This window comes from Crinia signifera, chromosome 11 (assembly GCF_055691185.1).
Source record: "Crinia signifera chromosome 11, ASM5569118v1, whole genome shotgun sequence".
Lineage (NCBI taxonomy): Eukaryota > Metazoa > Chordata > Amphibia > Anura > Myobatrachidae > Crinia > Crinia signifera.
The window spans coordinates 3,860,231-3,886,886 of NC_139227.1; the positions used below are offsets into that span (position 1 = coordinate 3,860,231).

The 26,656-nt window shown below is 45.6% G+C and overlaps 3 protein-coding genes across 4 annotated transcripts in view; 1 reads left to right on the top strand and 2 right to left on the bottom strand.

Annotated features, from left to right (window-relative positions):
• Nucleotides 1–26,656, bottom strand: part of LOC146046019 (dipeptidase 2-like) — a 68,919-nt gene that overhangs the window by 39,865 nt on the left and 2,398 nt on the right. Inside the window, exon 1 of one of the 2 annotated variants that reach the window (XM_083165183.1) lies at nt 13,003–13,078. The exons of the other annotated variant lie outside the window; for it this stretch is intronic. The gene's annotated coding sequence lies outside the window, so the exon portion shown is untranslated. Of the gene's footprint in view, nt 1–13,002; nt 13,079–26,656 lie in introns of those variants that run through there. 2 annotated transcript variants of the gene reach the window in all.
• DDX28 (DEAD-box helicase 28) lies at nt 21,426–23,280 on the bottom strand. Its single transcript, XM_083165180.1, has one exon. It carries the CDS (start codon nt 23,176–23,178, stop codon nt 21,589–21,591), a length of 1,590 nt encoding a protein of 529 aa, XP_083021306.1. The 5' UTR covers nt 23,179–23,280; the 3' UTR covers nt 21,426–21,588.
• DUS2 (dihydrouridine synthase 2) overlaps nt 23,246–26,656 on the top strand; it is a 67,613-nt gene continuing 64,202 nt past the window's right edge. Inside the window, exons 1-2 of the mRNA XM_083165181.1 lie at nt 23,246–23,370; nt 24,671–24,794. Coding sequence (XP_083021307.1) covers nt 23,357–23,370; nt 24,671–24,794 — 138 coding nt within the window. The 5' untranslated portion in view covers nt 23,246–23,356. The remainder of the gene's footprint in view (nt 23,371–24,670; nt 24,795–26,656) is intronic.

Genomic DNA, 26,656 nt, shown 5'->3' on the forward strand with positions numbered 1-26,656 from the left:
GGGGGTGGCGTGGGGGTGCATTTAACATTGTTAGCACCCATTAGGGTGCTGAAAAGCACCCTTTAGGGTGCTTATCAGAGCCGAATTTCCCATTAGGCACGTGAGGCACCGGCCTAGGGGCGGCACATGTTTGGGGGCGGCACTAGGATGCCTGTGATAGTACTGTCAGCCCAAAATGTACCAATTACTGCAAAATATCCACTGTACTGTACTATATTCCATCTTAAATAGAGTGTAAATGGATAGGACATGCAGATACTGCCCATATAAACTGTCCTACTTAGTAAACATTATTGTTGTGCCTAGGGGCGCCCTCATCCCTAAATACGCCCCTGGTGCTTATGCGATTTTTCATCGCATAGGGGGAAAAAATCGCATCGCATCGCATGCCATCCAGTACATGGCATGCGATGCGATGCGTTCATTGTGCGATGCACATCGGGGGCGCCGCCAAAATACACATGTACCCAAGGAACAATAACCAGCTGATTGCGTTATGTGCTGATCACCTCGCAGCTGACATTCTGCTATCAGCTCTTTCATACTCATTTCTTCAAGGGCAGTTAGGGGCCCCCCTGACAACGACCCTTCTCTCGTGGTAACAAATAATTCTGTGGCAGACCCCTCGGTTGTCTGCCCAGATTGCAGTAGCCCCATTCTGGACCTTTCCTCTGGTTCTATCTGGGGCATCAATTTATTCTGGACTTGTCCTTCAGCCTCAGAATATTGTCCCCTTTGTAGCATCTGGGTAACTGTAGCAATCACTTCCTCTGTAAATTCCACAAACTCTGGCTCCCCCAGCAGATTCCACGAGGTGGCCTGACCTTTACAGTGCAGGAATGCATCCCCCAGGTAACACAACTTGTCCTGTATGCTGGATACTCTCCACCCGCTGATCATCTGCTGAGCTTCTTCCCAGTACTCCCAGATATACTGCATTTTTCTGACAATAAATAACAGATCCGGCTTCCCAGCCTGCCGATACACTGAAGAACCTCCATCCCTGAGCTCCTCTGCTCCAGGGGTCTTGAGGCATCGATTTTCTTTCCTTGGAAACATTTTCCCTTTCACAGGACTGACACCTGCTCACTTGCTGAACTTCACCTTATTGCATTTTCCGTTTCCTTACATATGGTCTGATCCTCTGTTCTCTGTGCTTTCTGTGCTCGATGGTTGGTGTCTGAATGATCCCACTGTCGCTGCCGCCAAATGTGAGGGTACAAGTTCCTCAATCACTCAGACACCGAGCAGATGAAACCAGAAGAATGGTTTATTTTTATCACAGCACACACAAGTAGATAAAGACAGGAGCAAGAGGCAAAATGTAGCATAGAAACATCCAGGTAGCAGTTCAAGTCCTTGTAGCATCACAGTTCCAAATCACAAAACTATCACTTATTCCACACAGCAGTGATAGCAGAAACCTGTGTAAATCCACACAGCACCGGACGCTCCACACCAAGTGTACAAGTAATTTTAAAACCTTCTAAATTCCCACGGTGCACATACCAAAAGTGAGCTTGCACTGGGTCTCGATTGGTGGATTCAAGAGTCAGGTATATCCCCCCCCAGGTAATCTACAGCTGTCCCTCTGCTGCTGCCCCCCTGCTGGGTCCGGTTCCAGTAAGTCTGCTAGTGACCAGAGATATGCAAGGGAGAGTCAATACAAGGAACAATAACCAGCTGATTGCGTTATGTGCTGATCACCCCCTGTGAAGATTGTCCCTCAGCTATCACTCTCCTGTAAATAGCAGGAACAATAGTATGGTAATTGGACATAACATTTTGGTGAAATCATACACTGTTCTTTCCTGGGTATTTCCTGTCCGACCATATTTGGGCAATATACAGTCTAATACTATGGTTCTGGAAATACACACAGATTTGGGGAATAGAACAAGAGGGTACAGACGGACTAAAAAGTACAATAATCACTACACCTAATAAAATATAATAATTACAGACTTACAGTGAGTCTGATAACTTCACAATATACATGCATATTATAGTGTTGTATGGATCATATTGTCTTTTGACAGTTAATTATTCTTTCACACACTGAGCTATGGGTAAAAACCGGATCTGTTAGGACCCAGGAACGCCGGAACAGACATCCTCCATTCATCAATTTCTGTCATTCCGGAGCTTGTAGTGTCTGGTCCGGGGGGTGTCCTGTTCGGGAGGGCTGCCGGTGAGGGCTCCCTCTACCAGGGAGAGAAGGAGGGAGAGAATAAAGCCTGTCTGAATGGTACGGGCGTGTAGCAAAAAAAATGGAACGTTCCAGACCACACGAGGAGGCTGTAATCTCCCCCTCCCCATGTCCCTGGTGACAGCTGTAAAGCCAACACAGGCATCTAGACAAGACATATCACCTGGGGGGGGGGGTCTTGTCTGGTTCCGGTTCTTACTTAGTCTCCACACACTCAGGGGCATAGCAAGGGCAGAGCACAAGCTCCGGGAGCCGAAGGATCACAAGGCGCCGGAGCTGTGCACCGACAGCCTGCCTCGCCCGCCGCACCTACTCCCCATTGTGTCCGCCGCTGTTTTTTTCAATAATACATTTTTATTAAGACTTGCACATGAACAAAATAAGAAGAGACACATTTTTACAATAAATCGTAATGCACAGAAACGGGCAATTAAAGGCAAAACATGTAACAACCGAATTTAATCTCTGAAGAATTTGGCTGCAGGGCCACCGACAGTGGGGGTTCTGGGAATACTTGAGTCCCGGGCCCCACCACTCTGACAGAGGGTAGGGGCCCGGGCAACTCTCCCCAGCAGCACGCCACAGAGTATGCGTCCCCATTGCCCACCAATGTCTTTATTTTATGTATCCACCCACCACTGCCCACCAATGTGTATATATTATTTATACATCCACTGGCCACCAATGTGTATATTTTTATATGCCCACTGATGTATATATTTTTATATGCCTACTCAGTGGCGTAACTACCTATTTTGCGCCTCCCCCCCCCCCGCCGCAATTTTTTTTGCGCCCCCCCCTGCCACTCCCCCTCCCCTCGGTGCCCCGCCCATGCCCATACCTGCCCGGCCGCATCTGCGGTCACGGTCCCGTCTCTCCCAGCGCTGGCTCCTGCTGCTATAATGAAAAGTGACTCTTAGAAAATGGCTGCCCCCATACTTCAGCCATTTTCTAAGTGTCCATTTTCATTATAGCAGCAGGAGCCAGCGCTGGGAGAGACGGGACTGTGACGGCGCGGCAGGCAGGTACCGGCAGACAGCAGCGGGTAACTATAGCCGTGCAGACCCCCGGCGCCCAAACTTTCTCTGCGCCTCCCCGCCACCACAGGGGGCTGCGGAGCTATAGTTACGCCACTGTGCCTACTGCTACCAATGTATATTTAAACACCACTGCCCACCAATGTTTATTACTACAGTATATAACGGTGTGTTATATAGTATGTATTCCTGTGAGGTAACCAGGACTGCACATTTGCATTTCACATTAATTATATTAATTAATAAAAACCATATCATTTTACATCATTGACTACCTCTCATTCTTTAGTGGTTGATATTCTCTTACAGATAGATTCCCACACATTATTGTGAGCGCTAAGTATAATCTTTCCTTCCAGTCAATTTCTCAAGGTACTGGACATACCCTATACAGCTCCCCATAGTCCCATTTACCCCTCATTGGTCCAATCAACCAATGGTGACACCCCTTACGCTAACAGATTCGAGTGCTATTGCCACTTATACCTAACTCCTGTTATCTGTCTCTGTCATGGGCTGATGATAAGAGAATGTGGCTGTAAATGATGCTGTATATGGATTGCATCACTGCTATCCTCTTGTCATACAGGAACTGTTTTGTTACACAAAAGATATTTTGTTATTACAGGAAGTGCTGCTTCAGCCATTGTTCAGTATGACTTGCAGCTAGTTAGAGTTGACACTTTACCCTTTTGGTTCAGAGTACATAAAGCAGGGGTGTCCAAACTTTTTGCAACAAGGGGCAGATTTGGTGAATTGTAAATGTGTGGGGGCCGACCATTCAGCCTGACATTCTTTGAATCATTAATCACATCAGAATGGTCCCCCACTCAGCCCCCATTCACTCTATCTCCCTCAGCCTGCCTCTTCACTGTATTTCCCCCAGCCTTCTCCCATTCACTGTATGTCCCCCAGCCTGCCCCTCCTTCACTGTATGTCCCCTATTCACTGTATGTTCCCCACTCTGCACCCATTCACTCTGTCCCCCAGCCTGCCCCCCTTCTCTTTATGTCCATCAGTGCCTCCATTCATTGTATGTCCCCAACCCTGACCTCCTTCACTGTATGACTCCTATTCACTGTATGACCCCCATTCACCCTGTACCTCACTCTGCCCCCATTCACTGTATGTCCCCCAGCCTGACCCTCCTTCACTGTATGTCCCCCACTCTGCCCCCATTGCCTGTATGTCTCCCTGCCTGCCCCTTCCCTTCTCTGTATGTTTCCCAGCCCCTTGTGTGAGCCAGAGGACGGAGAGGCAAAGCAAGCACTGCAAGGACAGGAGATGGTTGGGCTCCCACTACTGCCCTCCTCCGCTCTGCATGTTACGGAAGCAAGCTTTCCCCTTGCACGATTGCAGCAGCAGGGCTAGGACGCTAAACACATCTGACTGTAGCGGCCAGCACCTCCTCACTGCAGCAGACAGCAAGGTAAAGGTACGCACGACGGGGCCCCACCTTTAGTGTCCTGTGCTGTGCTTCCCACATCTGATGCTCTGCCCGCTTCCAGCTGAAGGCTGTGGGCCGCTTGAAATGACAGCACGGGACGCAATTGGCCCCTGGGCCTGACTTTGGGCATGCCTGGCATAAAGCAACTATTTTGCATAATGTGTTGTTAAAACACATCCAACAGTTTCAATAGTTTGATTCAATGAGGGTGTTCAGTCCCCCAAAAAACATAGTGCATCTTACATATAGAACTAGGTTGTGCATGAAAAAGAATATAAGGACAAGGAAAAATGAGTCCGATAAGGGGCCAGATACACCAAGCACCCGGTCCCCACTCCCCACCGCCTTGCAGATTTAAAAGTGCGTCCCCGTCTGCCTGCCCGCCCTCTGCCAGCACTCGCCAGCTAGGCGATCTGGCGAACGCTCGGCAACAGGGAGAGCGGCTCTTGTATTATCAAAACATATTTCAGAGAATTCACAGCACTAACTAGAAAACCAACTTTATTTAACCAGAATAATGCAACTTTTTTCATATTTATTCATTTTCTTTTTTTCTGCAGAGGACTTATGAGAGCAGAGATCGGAGGCCAGTGCAGACCACTGTGGTAATAGAAAGAACTACACCTCCTCCTGGAGAAACGGTGCTAATGAGTCCCTAGTGGTGATGGCAGAGTCAGAAGAGGGGAGTCAGGATGTGGCGGAGGACAATGGGGTAAAATGTTTATTATCTGATGGCTTCCTGCCATGCCACAGCTCCTTCCCCATTGAAAAAGGCATTGTCATTTTCCCTTGCAGTGCCGCGTAAGGCTACTCCAGGTGCTGCCAGCGAAGAAATCTGCAGTAGCTCTTCTGGTCCTGCTGGTAGCCTTGCGTCGGAGCATGTTGTGCAGTATACAACATGCTGTTACTGCATAGTCAAATTGTGCAGCCTCATGTTGATGGGTTGGTGGAAGATCCTGAATCGGTTGCTGAGAATGCCAAATGCATTCTCAATTAACTTGATGGGCCCTAGAAAGACGGTAGTTGAAAATGCGCCTATCCGGTTCAGGACTCTTTGCGGGAAGGGCTTCATTATGTATTTGTGCAGTGCAAAGGCCTCATCTGCCACAAACACAAATCCCAAACCATTCTTTGTTTGCTCAACAGGCGGTGGATGAATGGAGTTGGTGGTGAGCCTATCATTGAAATTGGTATTCCTTAACGATCCACCATCTGAGCATCGGCCATTTTTCCCAACATCCAGGAAAATGAACTCACAGTTTGCGTTGACCACCGCCATGAGAACAATGCTAATGTAGCCTTTATAATTAAAGTAGTTTGAACCGCTGTGGGCGGGTTTAGTGATGCACATGTTTTCCTTCTATTGTACCACCACAGTTTGGGAAATTCCAGCATCTGACATATTCCTCTGCTGTAGCTTGCCATTTTACTACGCTTCTGGGGAACTGTAAAAGAAACAGAAACTGTTTGAAAATGTTATAAATATTTTTTTTTCACTACAGTCACAAGACCTACAGACACCTGAAGATCTCAGACGTACCCCTGACCTACAAAACACATCAATGGAGGAGCAAAATCATCACAGCAACAGGGTGCCAGGAGGAAGCCACGGAAACCCAAATTTGTTAAAGACCATTGAGGCACGTTCATAACTGCTCCGGAAATGAATTTGATGACTTTGTGACATATGTTCAATGCAAAAAAGGTATTTGACCAACAGGTGCGCAATAAAACCCAAGTGCAGCTATACCCAAATTCACAATAGTAGAAACACCAGAAACTACTAAAGAATACAGACATTTGGAAAAGTTTGTGAATTAGATGGATAGCGCTCAAAGGTAACTATATTAGGGATCAATCAAACATCATACAATGATAACAAACCCCAAACAGCTTGGTTGCTGAATGGTCATGTGACTGGCACAGTCACATGACCTTTTTCCTCCCCTATTAGATAAGCAGGGGAGACATAATAGAACAGGACATAGGGCAGGTCAATAAAGTAAAAAAAGTTTTCACACATTGGTTGCACTTACAATACAGTGACTCATATAAAAGCATGAGACAGGTATTCCACAATGCAAAATAGCATGCAGGTGATGTAATAGAAGTTCTCTAGTCTGGGTTCACCGATCCGGAACGGGGAGCCACAGTCCAGGGTCCAACTGTACAGTCCATAATGGAAATGAATGCCACATTGTGAATTCTGTGGCATTGAACAAATTATACCAAAAAGCCGTACAAATGATCTAGCTAAAAGGCTTTCTAAAACGGAGATGCGCTGGATATATCGTTTGGGTACATTAGTACCTAAAGGATTAAACAGTGAATTTGAATTAAAACCGATCCTTTCTTAGTACCATTCACTCTTCTTTACCTATTATAGTGCATGTTAATGGTGTGGTGTATAAGATTCACCTTATTTTAAATACAAAAGTTTTTATTGTGTATTGTTACTAATTTTATTTTTCTATTTCCATAGCTCGTGGATATGATAAGAGAAATGTTATTGTAAACCACTTCCGCGTTCCCTTTGAAGCAAAAAGTTCTATAAGTATATTGTTATATTGTCTGTATAAGCTGATATGGAAGCTGGGGGAGCTATGGAACGCAAGCGCACACCTTGGAATAAAAGTGGAACGCATAACTGCGCTGTCTATCCTTAGATAGGGGGTTCCGGCTGGCATATGATTTTGCGGTGACGCGCTTCCGGGAGTTGGAATGCACCGCCATGTTTTCAGTGGGAATCCGGAAGTTGTACGCCGATTAGCAGCGCTAGTAACCAGCTGTACTTGATTGTCTGCGGGTATATATACCCGAGTCTGTGGACTGTTTAGCATGCTTCTGACGAAGGAACACAATTCCGAAACGCGTTAAGCGTGCTACTTCTTACTGCTGGACCAGTATATCCTAAAGAGGCGCATCCTGGAGAAGTTGGACCCTGGACTGTGGCTCCCCGTTCTGGATCAGCGAACCCAGACTAGAGGACTTCTATTACATCACCTGCGTGCTGCTTTGCCTTGTGGAATACCTGTCTCATGCTTTTATATGGGTCACTGTATTGTAAGTGCAACCTATGTATTCAAACTTTTTTTTTACTTTATTGACCGGCACTATGTCCTGTTCTATTGTGTCTCCCCTGCTTATCTAATAGGGGAGGAAAAAGGTAATGTGACTGTTTGTGCCAGCCACATGACCATTCAGCAACCAAGCTGTTTGAGGTTTGTTATCATTGTATGAGGTTTGATTGATCTCTAATATAGTTACCTTTGAGCGCTATCCATCTAATTCACAAACCTTTCCATTTGTGTCACATGTTGTCAAAACCATGCGTAAACTTTCCAAGCACCAGCAAGTAGAGTGCCAGTTCCTGGTGTCACAGGTTTTGTACAAAACACTCACAGGACAAGTGACACCAGAGTGAAACCTTCATGGGCCATAACCTCAAACACCTACTCCTCATGTCCCTTTTACCTTTAGTTCACCACCCACCAACCCTTCCACCAATACCCATCTTCCTCAGCATCTCACCTACCATTCCAGTTATCCGCAATCACAGGCCTCCACTTACCAACTTCATCCTCATACCCCTCCTCAAAACTGAAACCCTTCCCATTGTCATCAACCCCCAACCCTATCCACCCACCCCTCCACCACTATGCAGCCTCCTCCTCAATTCCAATCTTCTCCCCAATTCAGCGACTGTTCCCAAGCCTGCCATATATCCACCGCCCCCTCTGCAATTTTATGTCATTGATGTCAGAGGGGGATAAGCAGGAAGTGGAGAAGACAAGTCTCTTAAATGTAGGATGATTTTAAAATCCTGGTGCCCTTGGTTTACATACCAACACCAAGGACACAGTACCAAGTTGTACTGTAAAGTTTATAGTGTTTGAAAAAGTTTAGCCATGTTGATCGGATATTTAAAAAAAACAACATATTGTTTAGATATATTTACCATTTATTTTGGTTCACAAATGTAACGCATTATGCCCTTATATATTATATATTGCAGTAGGTTTGCTACATTCTGCTACTATGGCATTAAGTGGTCCTGCTGCCAGGGGTACACTGCACACATGCTGCTAGGGAAAGGTTGATAGTACCAGGGGGAACCATCTTCCTGCCAATAGTTGGCAGTGGTGACATTCACTATAGAATCACTGGCAATAGGTAGTGATAACTCACTAGTGATAAATCATCTTCAGATGTCAATCAAACAAATATCTGAATTCATATATATTTAATTAAAAAAGAAATAAAAAATATACATAAAATATGAAGAGTGCACTCTAACATAAATCATATAGACCTATGTTAAAGAACCACGTCTGGTTTTTGAGGCTATTATGAGGTACTGTAGATATTAAAATAAAAAAGTCGCTAAGTTGCTAATGTTCAGCCATGTTGGCCACATATTTATAAAAAAGTGACGTTTTGAAATGAAAAATAAAATAAAAATGCAGTTTTTATAATAAAACTTTTTGTTAAAACAACAAGCAATGTGTGGTGCCATTTTCTTACCTTACAATGCTCGTACTGAAGCACCTCGATAATAGCCGTGCAGGTTTCAGGGATGATGTGTCCCAAAGCCTGCGCAGAGATGTGTGTCCCAAACTTGAGGACTTCAAACGACTACCCAGTAGCCAGGTACCGCAGGGAAGCCACGAGCCTCAGTTACTTGCTAAAAGATGTTTCTCATGTGAGAGAGCGCAAAGCCAATTTTTGATTACTTATAAAAAGTGTTTATTGTACACAAATAACAATAGAAAATCAACAATTAATAATAAAGATATAGCAATAAAATTACATTTTATATAAATCAACCAGCATGACCATATTTATGTATAGCTCAACTTAAGGACATTTTATAGAATGTTCTTTAGAAGGTAGATGCACTTTATATGTGTTTAGGAAATAGTTACCATCCGTATTTAATGAATTTTCAGGTTAGTCCTTGTCCTCCTTATATGTATAGAAAGTGCCGCCAGATGAATTAAATTGTCCCAAGGATGATTGTAGCTCCCCGAGGCACCACCTGTCTAGGAGGGAGCCTTTTGTAGATTGCCTCTATCGCAGTTACCGGAGGTTATATTTTAAAGCAGTGAATTATACAGCAGTGTTCAAATGATCAATACCGGCTGTGGCGTCTCTTTTAGAAGAGAGATGGTGCGTTGGCTAAGCGCCGTACGACATGTGCTAGTCCTGGGAAGTGGAGCTGTCGCCGCCGTCCGTCCGGCTGTCAGGCGTTGGGCGTGAAGTCAGCAGCTATCACTCTGGGACATGCATGGTCCGCTGGATGAAAGGGGACCGGAGGGGCACAGGAGGCTTCGCCGGAGCTGAGGGTGGTTGTGCTGGTAGATTTAACCCCTTTCTTGACGCAGTTCTCCGCTAGGTAAGTGCCTATGGTTTCCTCAGAAGATATTGGGGTCAAATTTCCTTTTGCTATATAAAAGCCCAATGGCCTATCAGAATCCATTGGTGATCAGGATCCTCAGGTGTAGCGGTAACCCTCTGTGATTGTTTATGGTCACCTGGTATTTGTATGCTACATTTAGCGTTCATTGTAGCAATCAAAGCATATTATAAAGCATACAAAAAATAGGTACTTGTGTATTATCACGGTGCCCGGCTACGCTACATTGTCAGCTTAGCCCAGCGGCTGCCTAGCGCAGTCAGCGTAGTGACCCCGACAGGCAGCGTAGTCACCGTACTGTCCCCAGGAGCTGCAGCTCTGTCACCGGCATCCCTGGCAAGCCTAGTGAGTGCCTCTCACACAGCGCCCGCATGATCTCCTCTCCGCTGGCAGTGCCGGCGAAGAGGGGATCATGTGGGCGCCGGCGGGGAGGCGCTCTATCTGTCTGAGATGCAGGAGTGTCTCAGACGCTTGAGCATCTCAGTAAGTATTGCATCAGGGTGTTTGGATTGCATCAGGGTGCGGCAAACCTGCTGACAGGGTTAGGGGTTTGTTAGCGAGTGCGTCTCCTGCACAAAGGGGGGGTGCGGCCGCAAGTGCGTCTCATGCACAATAAAGGACGCATTTGCCAGTGCTCCATGTTACATACTGTCAAATGCCTCCATTTGAAACCACCACTATCCATGCCAGCCTGAAGTTTGGTGAGCGGACACGTTACTCATCCTCCCGACCTTTTCATGTGTCATCCACAAACAAAGATCATTTTAATTCTAAGTAGGCTATATGTATGCCAGTATATACAGTGGAAGACCTCAGGGCGATGGCCAGGGGTTCTAATGCAACAGCAAATAAGATAGGGGAAAGAGGGCATCCCTGTCTAGTTCCTTTCTGAATGATAAAAGGGTCTGATAACAGAACATTACGTGCTATGTCAGTTTGATAGATGCATCATAGCCCCCCGTGCAGCCAGTACCTCATGCCTTGCAGAACCAGGCTGTGCAGACTCCTGCAGCTTATAAAAAAAAAGTGACTTTTGGAAAATGGCTGCCCCATACCAAAGACAGTTTTTTCAAACAGTCTTTCCTATGGGGCAGCCATTTTCCGAAAGTCACTTTTTTTTTTATAAGCAGCAGGAGCCGACAGCCGGGATCGTAAGGCACGAGGCACGGGGTTTTCTTAAACACATTGGGGGGGGGGGGGGGGGGGGGGGGGCAGCAGTGAGCACTATTGGTCCCCAGTGCCTGCATACTTAACGAGCCGGCCGTGCATTACAAATGCGCATATGTAATGAGCTGCTAATAACATATGCGCATGTGTAATTAGCTGCCAGCTCATTAAATATGCAGGCACTGGGCACCAATAGTGCTCACTGCTGCCTGGGTACCGTTTCAGACCCGTTCAGACAGCAAAAAAAACCTTTTAACTTGTGCGGTCTGAAAGGGGCATTAGAGAGGTGTAGAGATGGTTCCACTCCACCAGAGCGAAGGACTTCTCTGTGTCCAGGGACAACAGTATAGGGTTATTTAGAGAAGAAGTGGTGAGGGAAGTAGGAGCAGAGATCACACCTAGGATGAGATTTAATAGGATGAGATATTCAGAAAGTGAGAGAAAGTGAGAGCTCCCAGTGGAGCTTACAATCTATATTCCCTACCACATGTATACACACAGACAATCAACCAAGTGTTCGTAGCCCCGCCTACTGTACGGATTGCTCACACCGTCTGACTGCGGTAAGACGCCGAGCGAATGGACCGCGGGTGGATGTTTCATGTGAACACCTCCCCCATCTGTAGGAACCTCCCCCATCCTCCGATGGTCGCCGACCATCGAATGATGGACCGAGCGGTCAGACAGCTCCGAGTGCCCCAGACCACTCGGACATTTCTCCGTATGGAAGCAGGGGAATGGGCGGTCAGCTGACATCCGGCTATGTCAGTGCCCCCCACACGTGCGCCACGCCCGGATTACCATATGTACGCCCAGCGTTTTCATGGGAACACCCATTAAATGCGGGGCGTACGCATATGGTAATGAGCCCAAACAGCCCTTCACGCCACTCTCCACCCCCTGTTCGGATTGTTCTGACCGATCGTTTTCTGTACGGAATTCACGCCGTATTCGGCGCAGAAATGCCTCTGCACAAGCGCAAACACCAACCATCGGCCGTCCGTCCGTCCACATTCAGAGCCATCCAACTCAATCAGAATAAGGGCCCTAGTGTGTACACTTAATTATCATTGATGATGCATGCTCCCGCACATTTTTAATGACTCCCTCCCTCGTTAACAAGCTTCCCCTGCTGTCGCTACAAGCCGCTGGCATTGGAAAGTGTGTATGTACTTTCAGATGCTGGCACTTTGCCGGTGCACCAGTAATACATTTGAAAAGGAGTTATTACCCCAGTTAACTAGTGTGCAGCATATGCACTTAATGCTAGTTCATCTGCCCCAGTGCTTCAAACTCTTGAAATAGAAAAAAAATATACATATAAATACATGCCTTGAGGAAAACTGTCAGTTGACATTGAAACAGCCGTCAGAACTTTCATCTGTATCTGTAAACTTATGCTGTTGGGATAAACCTCCATTTTTACTTGCGAGGTTTGGTCTTTTGCTTGCAAGTGGAAGGGGAGTGTGTTATAAGAAAACTTTTTTGGGACTTTGTTGTGTCCTTTTGTATCTATAACCATATAAATAGGGGAGAATATCATCTTAACCGGCTCTCAAAAATAACATATTGGACTGCAATATACTGTACAAGACAAATTCCTGTGACAATTAAAAAGGCAATATAAAATATTAGTGTTGGGTGTATAAGGCTCTGAAATTGACAGATATAATGTATGTTATTTCTGTTATTATAGATAGATATATACAGAAAGCAATAAACTTACTAGTTGGCAGTCCTGGTGTCTACTGAGTGTTGTGAGATGCACAGTGGAGGAATTCATAGTATTTCACAATCATATGACTTCAAGATAACAAAATGCCTACAACTCAAGATAAATCTTTATCTGTTTTGTGCAGTCAAGTAAATTAATTTTAGTAAACAGGAAAGGAGAAGTGATAGAATTGCTTCTGCCTGATCATCGGCTGTCTAATTCTGTGCTTAAGGCTCTGTGATAAATAAAAACAACACAGTAATATCATACTGTAAGCTACAATACATTATATTGTAGGTGGCAGAGGAGTAACTAGATATTTTGGTGCCCTGTGCCAGAAAGCGAATTGGTGCCCTGCCCCCCCTCATATTTAAAATAGAGACAGTGTGTGCCTTCGGAATGTGCCACATAATCTAGGAGTGTGGATTTATGTGGAAGGGACATGGGCACAGAACAGTACCAATTCACATATCACCACACAGTAGTATATGTGATTCAAACTACACCACACATTAGTACCCCATGTACAGCAGTGCCCTTTATTCACATTATAACACACAGTACTATCCTTTATTAAAATTACACCGCATAGTAGCATTAGTGTTCACCATACTTGCCTACTTTTGTTTTCTCCCCTCCATGAGAAGACCTGTAATTATTATGTGTCACTGGGAGTGTACCAAATACCCAACAGGCAGCCCCTCTAATTATTGTGTAACACAGAGTGTACCCAATACACAAAGGGCACCCCAGTAAAAATGATTGTGTCACCGCCGGGAGCGTACACCGTACACACCGGTCAGCCACTCTAATTATGGTGTACAGCACCACTGAACTGGGCATAGCAGAGCAGAGCCACCCCCAGACTGATATAGCAGATCGCCACGCTACTTTAATAGAGTCACTTAGACACGTCCTCCTACTAACCTCTCCAGGACTAGAATGAAGATGGCGCCGCCCCCACCCGGACTTATATAGGATCTGGTGAGAATCCAACAGCGTGATGACTACGCTTTGCCTTGGTCCGCGTTTGGACGGGAAGACCCGAATGTATCGGATATGTGCTTAGATTGCAGAGTCCGGTAGCATTCGGATTTCAAAAATCAGAAATATTATATATATATGTCAGCATTCCCCCACATGAAAGTAATGTGGAGGATCCAGACCAGGTTTTGGTAGCAGTAGCAGAATCCCAGGTGTGTAATCAGCAGCACCTGGGATTTCTTGCTATAAGGGTTTCCAGGGCAGAGTCCCCCTGCTCTTGATGGTGGATTAGCTACCTAGGCGATAGGCCGGGGGTGTTCTATTGTAGGGACCATTGGAGCCTTTCCAGAGTCTGTTATACAGATATTGCCTGTATGCTACTGCTTGGAATACTGACTGCATATGGATTTAACCTGCTATGCTGTCACCTGGTGTTTAAAATAAACAACAAACCGCTGGGAGTGGCTCTGAGGAGGACGCTCACGGCTCAACTAACAGGCAACGGAGATGGGCTTGCGTCCCTATCGTCCAAACTCAGAACCCGGACCAAGGCAAAGCGTAGTCAGCCCGCTGTTGGATTCTCATGAGATCCGGATCCTATATAAGTGCCTCCAGCGGCGCGACCCACAACAGAGGATAAGTACCGTCAAGTGTCCATTACAGGAACCGGCTCCCTACAAGAACCCCTGCACCAACCTATCTACCCAGTTAGATAGTTTGAACTCGATGGACTAACATCTTTTTTCAGCCTTAATTACAATGTTACTGTTACCAGAATCCAGTTCAGACATACAGAAGCATGAAGTGCGGCCGCCATCTTAGTCGCGCAGCCAAGCACATGCAACACTGCCGAAGAAACCCCTGGCAGCCCTGGTCTGAGGCAGTATCCCACTGGGTACTTATGTAATATCTGGGCTCCCGGTTTTCTTATGAGACCGTGTCCGCTCGCCACGCTTCGGGCACGGTGGCTCGCTGCGCTCGCCACACTATATAAAATCAACTCCATGCGTAGTTGGATAGTAGGGGTATGAAAAAATGGGGTGCATTTAACATGGGAGTCCAGATAATACATAAGTACCTCCCACTGTAACTGGAGCAGCTCCAAGGTGGCTAGCAACTCCACCCTGCACCCGTGGAGGAGCCTGGGCATAGCAGCAGACTATGAGGACACCCTATAAGGGGGCCGATTACATCTCTCTCAGACTGCTATACCCGCTCCTGGCAGACAGCCATACCCCACATTTTTTATGCCTTACTCCTCTCTAAACACGACAAGGGGTAAATAACAAGGGACCAAAACCCTCAAACCACTCTCATTCCCACTCCCAACCCCATGGCTGAATCAGCCTATCCCCATCCACACTCCCTTTCTTTCTCAATTGGTCTCCATGCCCTCACCCTCATCAACTCCCCTGGTGACCCCATCAGATGCTGTTAGTACTTAAGCCTGTGGTGGACCAACAATTTTTTGAATTTAAAACCACTTTAGCTTCAGCGGTCTCACAACCTGATTCAAATACCAAGAGAATTACAACGGTGGAACAGAGGGTTAGCGATAAAGATGATGCAGTCATGTCGATTCAACCCTCTGTAGACAACCAAACAACAACCATTAAAACCCTTTTAAACAAAATTGACGGCCTGGAGAATAGGAACTTCAAAATAACCTGCGGTTCCTGGGAATTCAAGAATTACAGTACCTCCAATCCAATCTGACCCGCTCTTTAGGACGTGGGGGCCATTGTGATTGAGAGGGCACATACACTAGGTCCAGAACGAGCCTAAGCTGAGGACCACCCCAGAGAAGTCATCGCAAAATACTTGAATTATCGAGATAATGAGGCGATACTATGTGCCCATCGCAGAGCAGGCTCAGAATCAGAAAAAAGCCGAAAGAGCTTGATCTTCCAAGATTTCTCGGTGGTAGCTTCCCAGAAACCCAGGGAATTTTGCCCTATTTGTAAAATCCTTTTTGACAGCCGCCACCAATTTACCTTATTGTTTCCTGCCAAACTCAAGATTCTATAAATAGAACGACCCACTTTTTTGAAGCTAGGTCTTTTGTATCCCAGTGCTGTCTGAAAACTCCCCCCGTTCCCCACTTGAGACGAGCCAGGAATAAATATGTGCTTTTGATCCATTTTGAAATAGAGATACACGAGACTAATTTTGATGTTATTTGGAAAAACCTTTTATTTCAAGGTAATTTTTAACTATTTTGGTGTTGTTTGCACTGTTTTTTTTCGGTACTTGTGTATTAACACGGCACCCGATTTTACTATGTATGCAAATGTAGCGACGCAACGCATTATTGTATGGCATGCGATGTGATTTTTCCTGTTATAATGGCATTTAATGTACTATATCATTAAATGACATAATGTAATCCCCCCCAGTATCCACGTCATCCCGAAGCCTGGCGAGGGGTGGCGTAACGCGTCCGCCCGACCTTTTCATACCCCCACTATCCACATGGACGTGGAGTTTACTTCATATAGTGTGGCGAGCGTAGCAAGCCACTGAGCCCGAAGCATGGCGAGCGCAGCGAATCCCGTGAGGGGATGCGTATTATGTTACATGTATTATGCGTCTGCTCGCCACACTATATAAAATCAACTCCACGCCGACTTGGATAGTGGGGGTATGAAAAGGTCGGCCAGAAACGTTCCGACGCCACTCGCCATGCTTCGGGATGACGTGGTTAGTGGGAGGGGGCGCTAAATAAATGACATTATTATATGTCCAATCGGCACTGATATCTGATCGCATTGCATGCCATGCAACAATGGCATGCGATGCAATTTTTTATCTGACCCGATTTTTGTAATGTATTCACTGACAGAGAGCATTGAATACATTACATAGGAAAATCGCATCGCATGCCATACAATAATGGCACGCAATGCAATTTCACTACCCTGAATAGCCCACTACGCAAATGCCGTAGTGGGCGCCGTGATAATACACAAGTACTTTTCTTTTTCTGTCTGATTAGGATTGGAGCAACATTAATTGTTACCACATATTTACATGTTTTTTGACAGAATAAGTGTTTTACTGTTTCTTGTTTTTTTTTTTTTATGTATTAACAGTTTCTGATATAGCGCAGCATATTCCGTATCGCTTTACAAAGGAGACAGTGATACAACAAACAGGGTATTTACAGACAGTCAAAATGTAGGAGGGCCCTGCTCGCAAGCTTACAATCTATAGGGAAATAGGCATTGATACATAAGGATAGATACTGTATTCTTTATTGCATCGATTCCACCAGAATGCAAGGTTCTGTGACTGGTTCTGGAATTTGATAAGCTGCCTGAAGAGATGAGATTTTAGGGAATGCTTATAGGTTTGGAGACTGGAGAGTCTTATTGTGCTTGGGAGGGCATTCCACAGAGTGGGTGCAGCACGAAGAAAGTCCTGCAGTTGGGAATGGGAGCGAGTAATGAGTGTAGATGAGAGACGCAGATCTTTGGAGGAGCGCTAAGTATTCTGTTAAGGATGGACATGGCTGGATAGCAGATGCATCCCCTTATGGGGGCTCCCTGAAGGCCAGTCTGGGAACTCCCGCAATACAGTTTTCAAAACCTTTGCAACCTACCAGATCAAACAAGGAATTGGTTAATGCCTAACTCACATACAAATACGCCCACTAGTACCGTACATGACAAACTATACATAGTCTCATGGAACATACATGGCCTGAACTCCCCTGTGAAACGCAAAAAAGTGTCCACTCATTTAAAACCTCTTTCCCCGGACATAGTGTTTATACAGTAGACACATTGGTCATTGTCACAAGGCATACCCCTGAGGGATAGGTGGATCAGAGAGTGGATATCAGCCCCCTAGGTTTCCGAAAAACAAGGTGTAGTGATCCTTTTTCATAAATGACTGCAATACACTATTGTTGACACAGACGAGGAAGGTAGATTTTAACTGATACGTCTTCTTATATAGCCATACACGCTACTAAATCTATTTGCCTGTCAACCCCGAATTCCACATTTTTCCAAGCTATTTCTAATCTATTATTGCAATGCACCCCTCATAATCTAATATAGGGGGCAAGTTCAACTGTGAAGTATACCTTTCAAATCAAAACACACCACAATCTTCTAGTGGAGGCAAAGGAATACAACTTCTAGAACATCTACGTAACCTCCATGATGCCTGGAGAATATTTAACCTAAATGACAGAAGTTACACATTTAATTACCATGTCTATCATTCTTTCTCCAGAACATAATATCTCTTGCTTTCTAACTCATTGTTCTCCAGATAACTCAACATACACACACAACATTCTAATATCGGACCACGCCCTTATTTCAATCCATCTTTGGAAAACTGTCCCGGAAACTACAACTAAATACTGGAGATTTCCAGCAGCATTATATAAACCCGGACACTTCACCCAATTTCTCAGACGACCATCGAGTGATGATTTCTCCCTGCCTGCGAATGGATGATTATGTAAATCATCCATTCGCAGCCATGTGGGGAGGGCACGGCGTGCGAGGGGGGGGGGGGGGCGTCACTGTGAGCGGAGTGCAGCGTCTGATGGACTTCAATCAGAATAAGGCCCAAGAGGAGATAGAAAATTGGGAGCATCTTATTCTATCCTATTTAGGCCGCATTCATTTATTAAAAATGATAACAATCCAGAAGACTTTGTACCCACTACAAATGTTACCGCTTTCACTAACCACCATAGATGAAAAAAACAAACACGGCATTCCGCAAATTCATATGGCAAAATAAACGGCCACAAATAAGCATTGAAACGTCAGCAACCCGAATCTAATGGGGGAATGAACCTTCTTCACTTACGTATCTACAACCAGGCCTGTATTTATAGATATACAGTATCAGGGATTGGATACAAAATGCGGGTATTGACCATTTGCTCGACCGTAAGTTGGTCTTCAGTCAGTAGGTCGACATGGGGTTTGTCACTGTTTTTTTACCTGAATATCGAAATGGATACAGGATAAAGTGCACCGCGGCCCCTCGCTTCGCTCTCCATGCTTTAGGCTCGGTGCTGTGCTGCACTCGGTGCATTATTTTATTCTCCCACCACACCCTAGTAGATGGTAGGGTATGAAATACCGCCTCTTGGCACATGTCAGGTCCAAAAACAGTGAAAAACCCCATGTCAACCTAATGCTTGTGTCGACTTTGTCCCATGTTGACCTAGACACATGTCGACCTAGTGGTGTTGACCTAATGACTTTCGACCTTATGCTTGTCAACCACATACCCATAATACAACTAACCACGCCACAAACATAGACCAATCTTTCCTGTCTTATCATCACTTAGTGTCGTTTTTACATAGTCACAAAGAAATTGTAGTCTCAATATCTCTATCTGATGCAGAGTCACTCACCAGTCTTGTAGTGTTGACCAAATAACTTAATCAGGCAGCATGGCTAGGCATACAATCAATGTGTCGGTCCGCCTCTGGGACCTTTGTCAAGACAAAACGTTGATTGATTGTACTGTATGCCTAGCTGTGCTGTCTGATTAAATTAGGCGAGTAGGTGGTGATGGACTCACTCCTCCAATGTTGCACCCTCTAAGAAAATGGACTCTCTCTCTCACCTTATGATTGCCTCTGTTTGTACATGTGAGAGAAAGATGTAGTTTCACTCGCTGCCAACAGATGGCAGTGTTGCGGAGACACACAGACTCAAGAATATATATATATATATATATATATAAATATATATATATATATGTTTTTTTTTTTTTTTTAAATAAAGGGTACTTATTTCCTAGCACGGCGCCCGTCAGGGTTGATCGCATGCCTTAAGTTTAAGGTACTTAAGGCATGCGATCGACACGATGGACCCGATTTTATGTCAATCACCAGCATTTGCCGGTGAAAGACAAAATCGCGTTGATCGGGTCCACCGCGGCCCATTAGAATGGGCCGCGATGCGACCAACGCGATTTTCCCATAGAGAATAATGTTAAATTATTCTTAAAGTTAAAACCGGGTTGATTCACCCGATTTTACATAGGGAACAATAGGAAATGGGCCAATATGGCCCACTTCTCATTGTATATGGTTAATGCCCCCCCCCCATTGTAAACGCCACCCCACTATTGACGCCAACCCAAAGCGTGGCGAGCGCAGCAAGCCCGCGAGGGGTGGCAGTACGTGTCCTCCAACCTTTTCATACCCCCACTATCTACATCAGCATGGAGTTGATTTTATATTGTGTGGCGAGCGCAGCGAGGTGGTCCCCTCACCACACTATATAAAATCAACTCCACGCCGACGTGAATAGTGGGGGTTTGAAAAGGTCGGAGGACGCGTACCGCTGCGCTCGCCACGCTTCGGGTTGGCGTCAATAGTGGGGTGGCGTTAGGGGGGGTGTTTGCTATTAAAATGGGGGGGTTTTGGGGCTTTTTACATTGAAATCAATGTAAAATCAGGTATCAGGGACCATTTTACATTAATTCCAATGTAGAAATCGGGTCGATCGCGTCGCATGCGATTTGGTTGGCATGCGATGGACGCAATTTTTCCGACCCGATCAATACAATCGAAATCGCGGGCGCCGTGCTAGGAAATAAGTACCAAACAAAGTTACAGGAGAAACGTAAAGCCATAAAAAATGTAATGATATATAGTAATACAATCATATGATACCATGCTGTAAACATCATTCAAGTATTAAAGATATAGTACATACAGGTATATTGAAAAAGAAAAGACTGACAGCTCTGTGATATATATTAGACTACTACATAAATGAATTCCAGGTAATGTGTTTACTATAGCCACATAGGCCACTGTGTTCAATATATAAATCCAAGGAGCAATAATATTTTTTCATGATCATCACCTCGATTAGACGATGGTACATGATCAGTTGTCTGGTATTTCAGAGATGTCCCGGAAATCTACTGCTACAGGTTGGTCCACAATGCTGGCACATGTAAGGCTATCCTTCCTTAAATTTGTGGGTAGTCATCATAATATAGCCCTCAGGGGCATAACAAATATAGACTAATGGGCACTACACACATAACGATGTGTTTAGGGTAACCTAGCTATGCTAGGTTGGGCTGTTCTGCTCCTTCGTCGCTCAGCACACAGAGCTGACAGCCCACACACAGCGAGAGCTGAGATAAAAGTAAGCAAACAACAACAAAGTTATAAATTCCCATTTTGCAACAAAGTATTCAGTATATTTCTGTTTAGCAGACACATTAAGATTTTTGACAAGGCGATCAAAACTCAGTGCTAAATATTAAGTAGATTGGCACAGACAAAATTACTCCCGAACAAAACAGGATGCAAAAATATGTCATTATAGTTTCCATATCAGAAACATGTTCAAAGTTTACATTGAAAACTCTTAAAACAGATTAAGCCAACTTTAATTTATTGGAAACAAATAGAACACTATTTAGAGAGCGCAGTTGACACTAAATAGGTTAATAAAATAATTTATTTCTTTGTGTGTCTAAATATATCATACAATAATAATATACATTGACATTATCTCATGCAATGATTAGAACTTTTGTACAGAACTCATTAGATGTGTAGCTCCATTGTGTCATTTAATTAGGAAATACATATATAGCCTATAATCATTCTTTGTCTTCTGTAAGCTCATTGGTCTGAACAGTTTCTTTTATGCTGGACTCCATGCCAGGGAGGCTAGTTCTCTTCCGAGCAGCATTTTCAATTTTTTGCACCAGTTCGACATCCCAAGGAAACGTTACAAAGCTCAACACGCTGCCCTGACACGCACTGCCAACGCGACCCACCCTTCCTGCTCTATGCAGGTAATCCTCTAGGGTGTTGGGAAAGTCATAGTTTACCACAGTTTCGACCCTACAACTGTCAAGACCCCTGGAAGCTATGTCAGTGCAAACTAACACATCACTGTCCCCTTTCTGAAAAGAATTGAAAATACCCACACGCATATCCGCAGGCATTTGGCCATGGAGCCGGGAATGTTTGATGTCATGGTCAGTCAATATATAGCCCAACCAGTTCACGGTCTTTGAGGAGTTACAAAAGACAAGAATCCCCGATCCGTGTTTCTCTGCTGCATTTTTTTTCAGGAACTCCACTAGTTCTGAAATTTTGTTCGACCCTTTGAGTCTTTTAAATGTCTGCTCAATATGGGGCATGAGAAAATGCAGTTTTTTGCTTTTGATGGTGTAGATACTGCCTAGATCGGTCATATTACCAAGCAGTTGACCAACACCTTTAGGAAAAGTGGCTCCTATGATGGCTAGCTGGGCTTTCCTATCCAGACTATTAACGTCGTTGGCGTGGGAAGCGATCTGTGCCTGCATGAGAATTTCTTCAACAAGCCCCGAGAAGGTGTCATCAAACAGCGTGTCAGCCTCGTCCAGGGCAATAAAGCAGAGATCTCCCAAGCTGAGTTTTCCCCACTTCAAGGCTTTCACGAGAGCACCAGGGGTGGCCACTAATAGGTCTAAGGCACTAGAGGTAAACTGCTTCTCTATTGATTTACGGCCTCCGCCACCTCCAACGAAACGCACAGTCAGTCCCAAGGGTGCAGCCAATTTTCTAGCAACTGAGGTGACCTGGTTGGCAAGCTCCCTGGAGGGCACCAGCACCAGGCTGCGAGGTTCCGTGGAGCCCATATCACCGGGCTGAGTGAGGAGCCGCTGCAGCAGTGGGACAAGGTAGGCCAGGGTCTTCCCACTGCCAGTCTCAGAGGCACACAGCACATTCCTGCCCCGCAGCAGCACCGGGATACTCTGTTTCTGCACCCAGGTGGGGCAGGTGATCCCCATGGCTTGTAGAGCACCGAGCAGGCCGGGATGCAGCTGCAGGGACTGAAAGGTGTCCTCAGTCTCCGGCCAGTGCCGCTGCTCACGCTGCCTGTTGATAGTGAAGTAGTCCCCGAGCGCCTGGCGGTGCTTCCATCCCCGGCTGACCAGCGCGGACTGCTCCCACTTGCCGCAGGTGTCCCTGGAGAACTGCACTAGCTCCCGCCTGCGGGTACTGATCAGGAGCTTCCCGCCCCGGGGGGAGAAAACGGCGCCGCTCTCGTTCTGCTCCTTGTCACGGCTTCCGTGCCAGAGCTCCGTGCGGTGAGGGAGCCGGATCACCGGGAGCTCAGCGGTGGAGAGAGCGAGTCTGAGTGCCGCGCTCCGTACCCGCTGCATCAGCAGCTCAGTGCGGGCAATGGCCAGCATGTCACGGGCCGGCCGGGTCCTCCTGACCAGCGGAGGTGACTGCCGGGGAAGCGTGTCGTGGGCGCGCAGGAAGTGACGTCGTGGGCGCGCAGGAAGTGACGTCGGAGCAGCGCGCAGTCGTAAACAGAAGGGGGGAGGGGAGAGAGTGACACCCACGTGTGGTGCTGCGGAAGCGGCTATGCAGGAGGAGAGGTGAGGGACCAGGGTACAGACACAGACACTCAGGGCAGGGCTGGTCATGCTACACGCCGCCGGACATTGCTCCTGCTCGCTGCATTATTCAGGCACTGGACACTTCTGCTACTATTTTGTTTTAGTGAAAAGGTTTTCATTAAAAAACATAATCTTTATGCCTAAAACTTACTTACTACCCTAATAATGTGCGTCCTATAATGTGGTTATGTGTTTAGTGTCCATTCTTTGTTCTGGGGAGTTATAATTAGTGAGAAAGTATAAGATTGCTAATAAGTAGGGTTACCATACTGTGGGCCAGATGCACTAAGCTTCAAAAGTGATAAAATGGAGAGTGATAAACAGCCAGCCAATCCCCTGACATTTTTTTAAACACAGTCTGTGACATGTCAGGCATGAGCTGATTGGCTGGCTGTTTATCACTCTCCATTTTATCACTTTTGAAGCTTAGAGAATCTGGCCCTGTCCCTTTAAACCGAGACACTAATGAATTACACAGGTCATGTGGCTGGATGACTTCAAGCCTACATGTCACCTGGTTTTAACCCCTTCAGTGGTGGTTTTTTTATACACACCTCCGAGTAGTGATGACCATTGCTGATTAGAAATCATCGATGGTTCATGGCCGATGTCGAATGCTTTTGCCATTGATGGGGGAGAACCAGATGGTTTCCCTCCATCGATGGAATAGCAAAATTATGTTTTTTTTTTTCAAAGTGCCGTGACACCGGCCCCGCCCCCCAACACCCACCAAGCCCCGCCCCCTGTGCTTTGATTGGCCCACAGGCCAATCAATCAAATACAATGGATGACCATCGATATGTAAATATATTGATGGTCATCCATTGCATAGTTAAACACTATCGATGGCCAGATGCAGATTTGCCATCAATGGTAACGATGGCAATCGCTACCTCTGAGGGTGTGTCATTACAATTTTGGGGAGTGCAGGGGGGGAATCCGCAACACTGGTCGCCTTGCATCAGCCTCCGTGTATGGTCCTGACTCGTCAGGTTTATACTACATCCACGGACTATACGGGGAGAATGTAATCTCCCTCTCCCCGTCTCTCTGGTGACCAGTGTCACGGGCAACCCCACCGGACACTACAAGCTCCAGGGTGGCAGAGTTTGATGACTGGAGCCGGTTCTGGGTTTGACCCATTCCTGCCTAAATTGTTGGCCTCCAACTTCACTTTAATTTTGTTCCGATTTTGTTTTTATAAATTAAGTGTTCAACTTTTTGTATTATAGGATTGTTTGTGATTTATGTCCTGCTTGTCTACATTTCGTTTCTACAGGATCCATACGACGATGGGACTTTCTTTTTGTAACAAAAATATCTTGGCTCCCATGGTTCGTATAGGTACTCTTCCCATGAGACTTCTTGCTCTTGATTATGGTGCAGATATTGTGTATTGTGAGGTAAGAAAGTCCACAGGAAAAATGTTATTTGCATGAAAACGTCACAGAATCCATTAGCAGTATTTTGTGGCATATTAGCTGTGTCTGCTGCTATGATGTTTATTTTAAATATAGTTAACAATATATATTTGTATTTATTTATTGGAACAAAATATTATTTTCATTATTTTTCTAGAGCTAATAACATGTTTCTATTTTCCTTTATACCTCATGTGTTCTGAGATTAAACACATACTGTATAACCTACAGTATGTCCACAGGAAGGAACATATTTTGTGTGTTCTATTCCCTTTTGCTTCTTTCCCATCAGATAGAGAATGTGCTCCTAAAATAAATCAACATTGCATTGTTTTGTACAGAAGTGAAATCACCTTAGTATAGTGGTTCTGAAACTTGGTCCTCAGGACCCCAAACAGCTCATGTTTTTCAGGTCTCATCACAGAATTGCATGTGAAATAAATAGATCCAACCGGTTAACCCCTTCCCGACAATTGACGTACATTTACGTCATGGTCGGGAAGTACTTCCCGACACATGGCATAAATGTACGTCATGCCTTCTAACTGTCACTGCGTCTATAGACGCGGTGACAGTTAAGAGATGTCTGCTGTCCCTGACAGCAGACATCCCCCCTCGCCGCCCAGGGGGGGCAGGGGTGCCCCCCCCGGTCGGCGATCGCTGTGATTGGCTGTTCAAATCTGAACAGCCAATCACAGCGTTTCCTGTGTTACCGGCGGCTAAGCCGCTCGGTAACACAGAAAACGGTGGTGATCGGTGCAGCACCGATCACCACCGAGCGGCAGCACCCCCCTCCCACCCACCCGGCACTCACCCGGCAGCTCCAGGGGAACAGCAGGCTCCCCCGGCTCCCCCAGCAGCAACAGCATGAGCGCACGCAGCGCTTCCCCCCTCCCCCCCCCCCCCGCAAGCTGCAGCAGCAGCAGTAAATAAAAAACTGGGCTATAATGAAATATATATATATATATATATATATATATATATATATAAATATATATATATATGTGTGTGTATGTGTATATATATATATACACATATATGTATGTGTATATATGTATATATATATATACACACATATATATGTATATATATATACACATATATATATGTGTATATATATATGTGTATATATATATGTGTATATATATGTATGTATGTATGTATGTATGTATATATATATATATATATATATATATATATATATATATATATATATATATATATATATGCTTCCAGACAGATATTCCCGACATATGACGTATATATACGTCATGGTCGGGAGGTACTTCTTGACCGAAGACGTATATATACGTCATGGTTTTATAAACTGTCACCGCGTCTATAGACGCGGTGACAGTTTGGAGATGTCTGCTGTCCCTGACAGCAGACATCCCCCCTCGCGGCGATCGCTGCGACTGGCTGTTCAAATGTGAACAGCCAATTGCAGCGTTTTCTGTGTTACCGGCGGCTAAGCCGCTCGGTAACACAGTGATCGGTGGTGACCGGTGCTGTTAAGTACAGCACCGATCACCACCGATCGCCAGCCCCCCCCCCCCTCCCACCCGGCAGCCCCCCTCCCTCCCACCCACCCGGCTGCCGCAGCGCCAGCACCCCTCCCAACCCCCCACCAGCCGCAGCGCCAGCCCCCCTCCCAAAGCTGGTGACCAAAATGGGGTCACATGTGGGGGGGTTACACTGTATTGGTGCTTCGGGGGTCTTGCTAATGCGACATAGCACCCACCATTCATTCCACCACCAAAAATCACTCCTTCCCTTCTGAGTCCTGCCATGCACCCAAATGGTATTTTTGGGTCACATATGAGGCATTGCCGTACTGGGGAGAA

Excerpts from the sequence above, each read along its gene's own strand:
- DDX28 (XM_083165180.1), bottom strand. The coding sequence starts at position 23,178 with ATGCTGGCCATTGCCCGCACTGAGCTGCTGATGCAGCGGGTACGGAGC.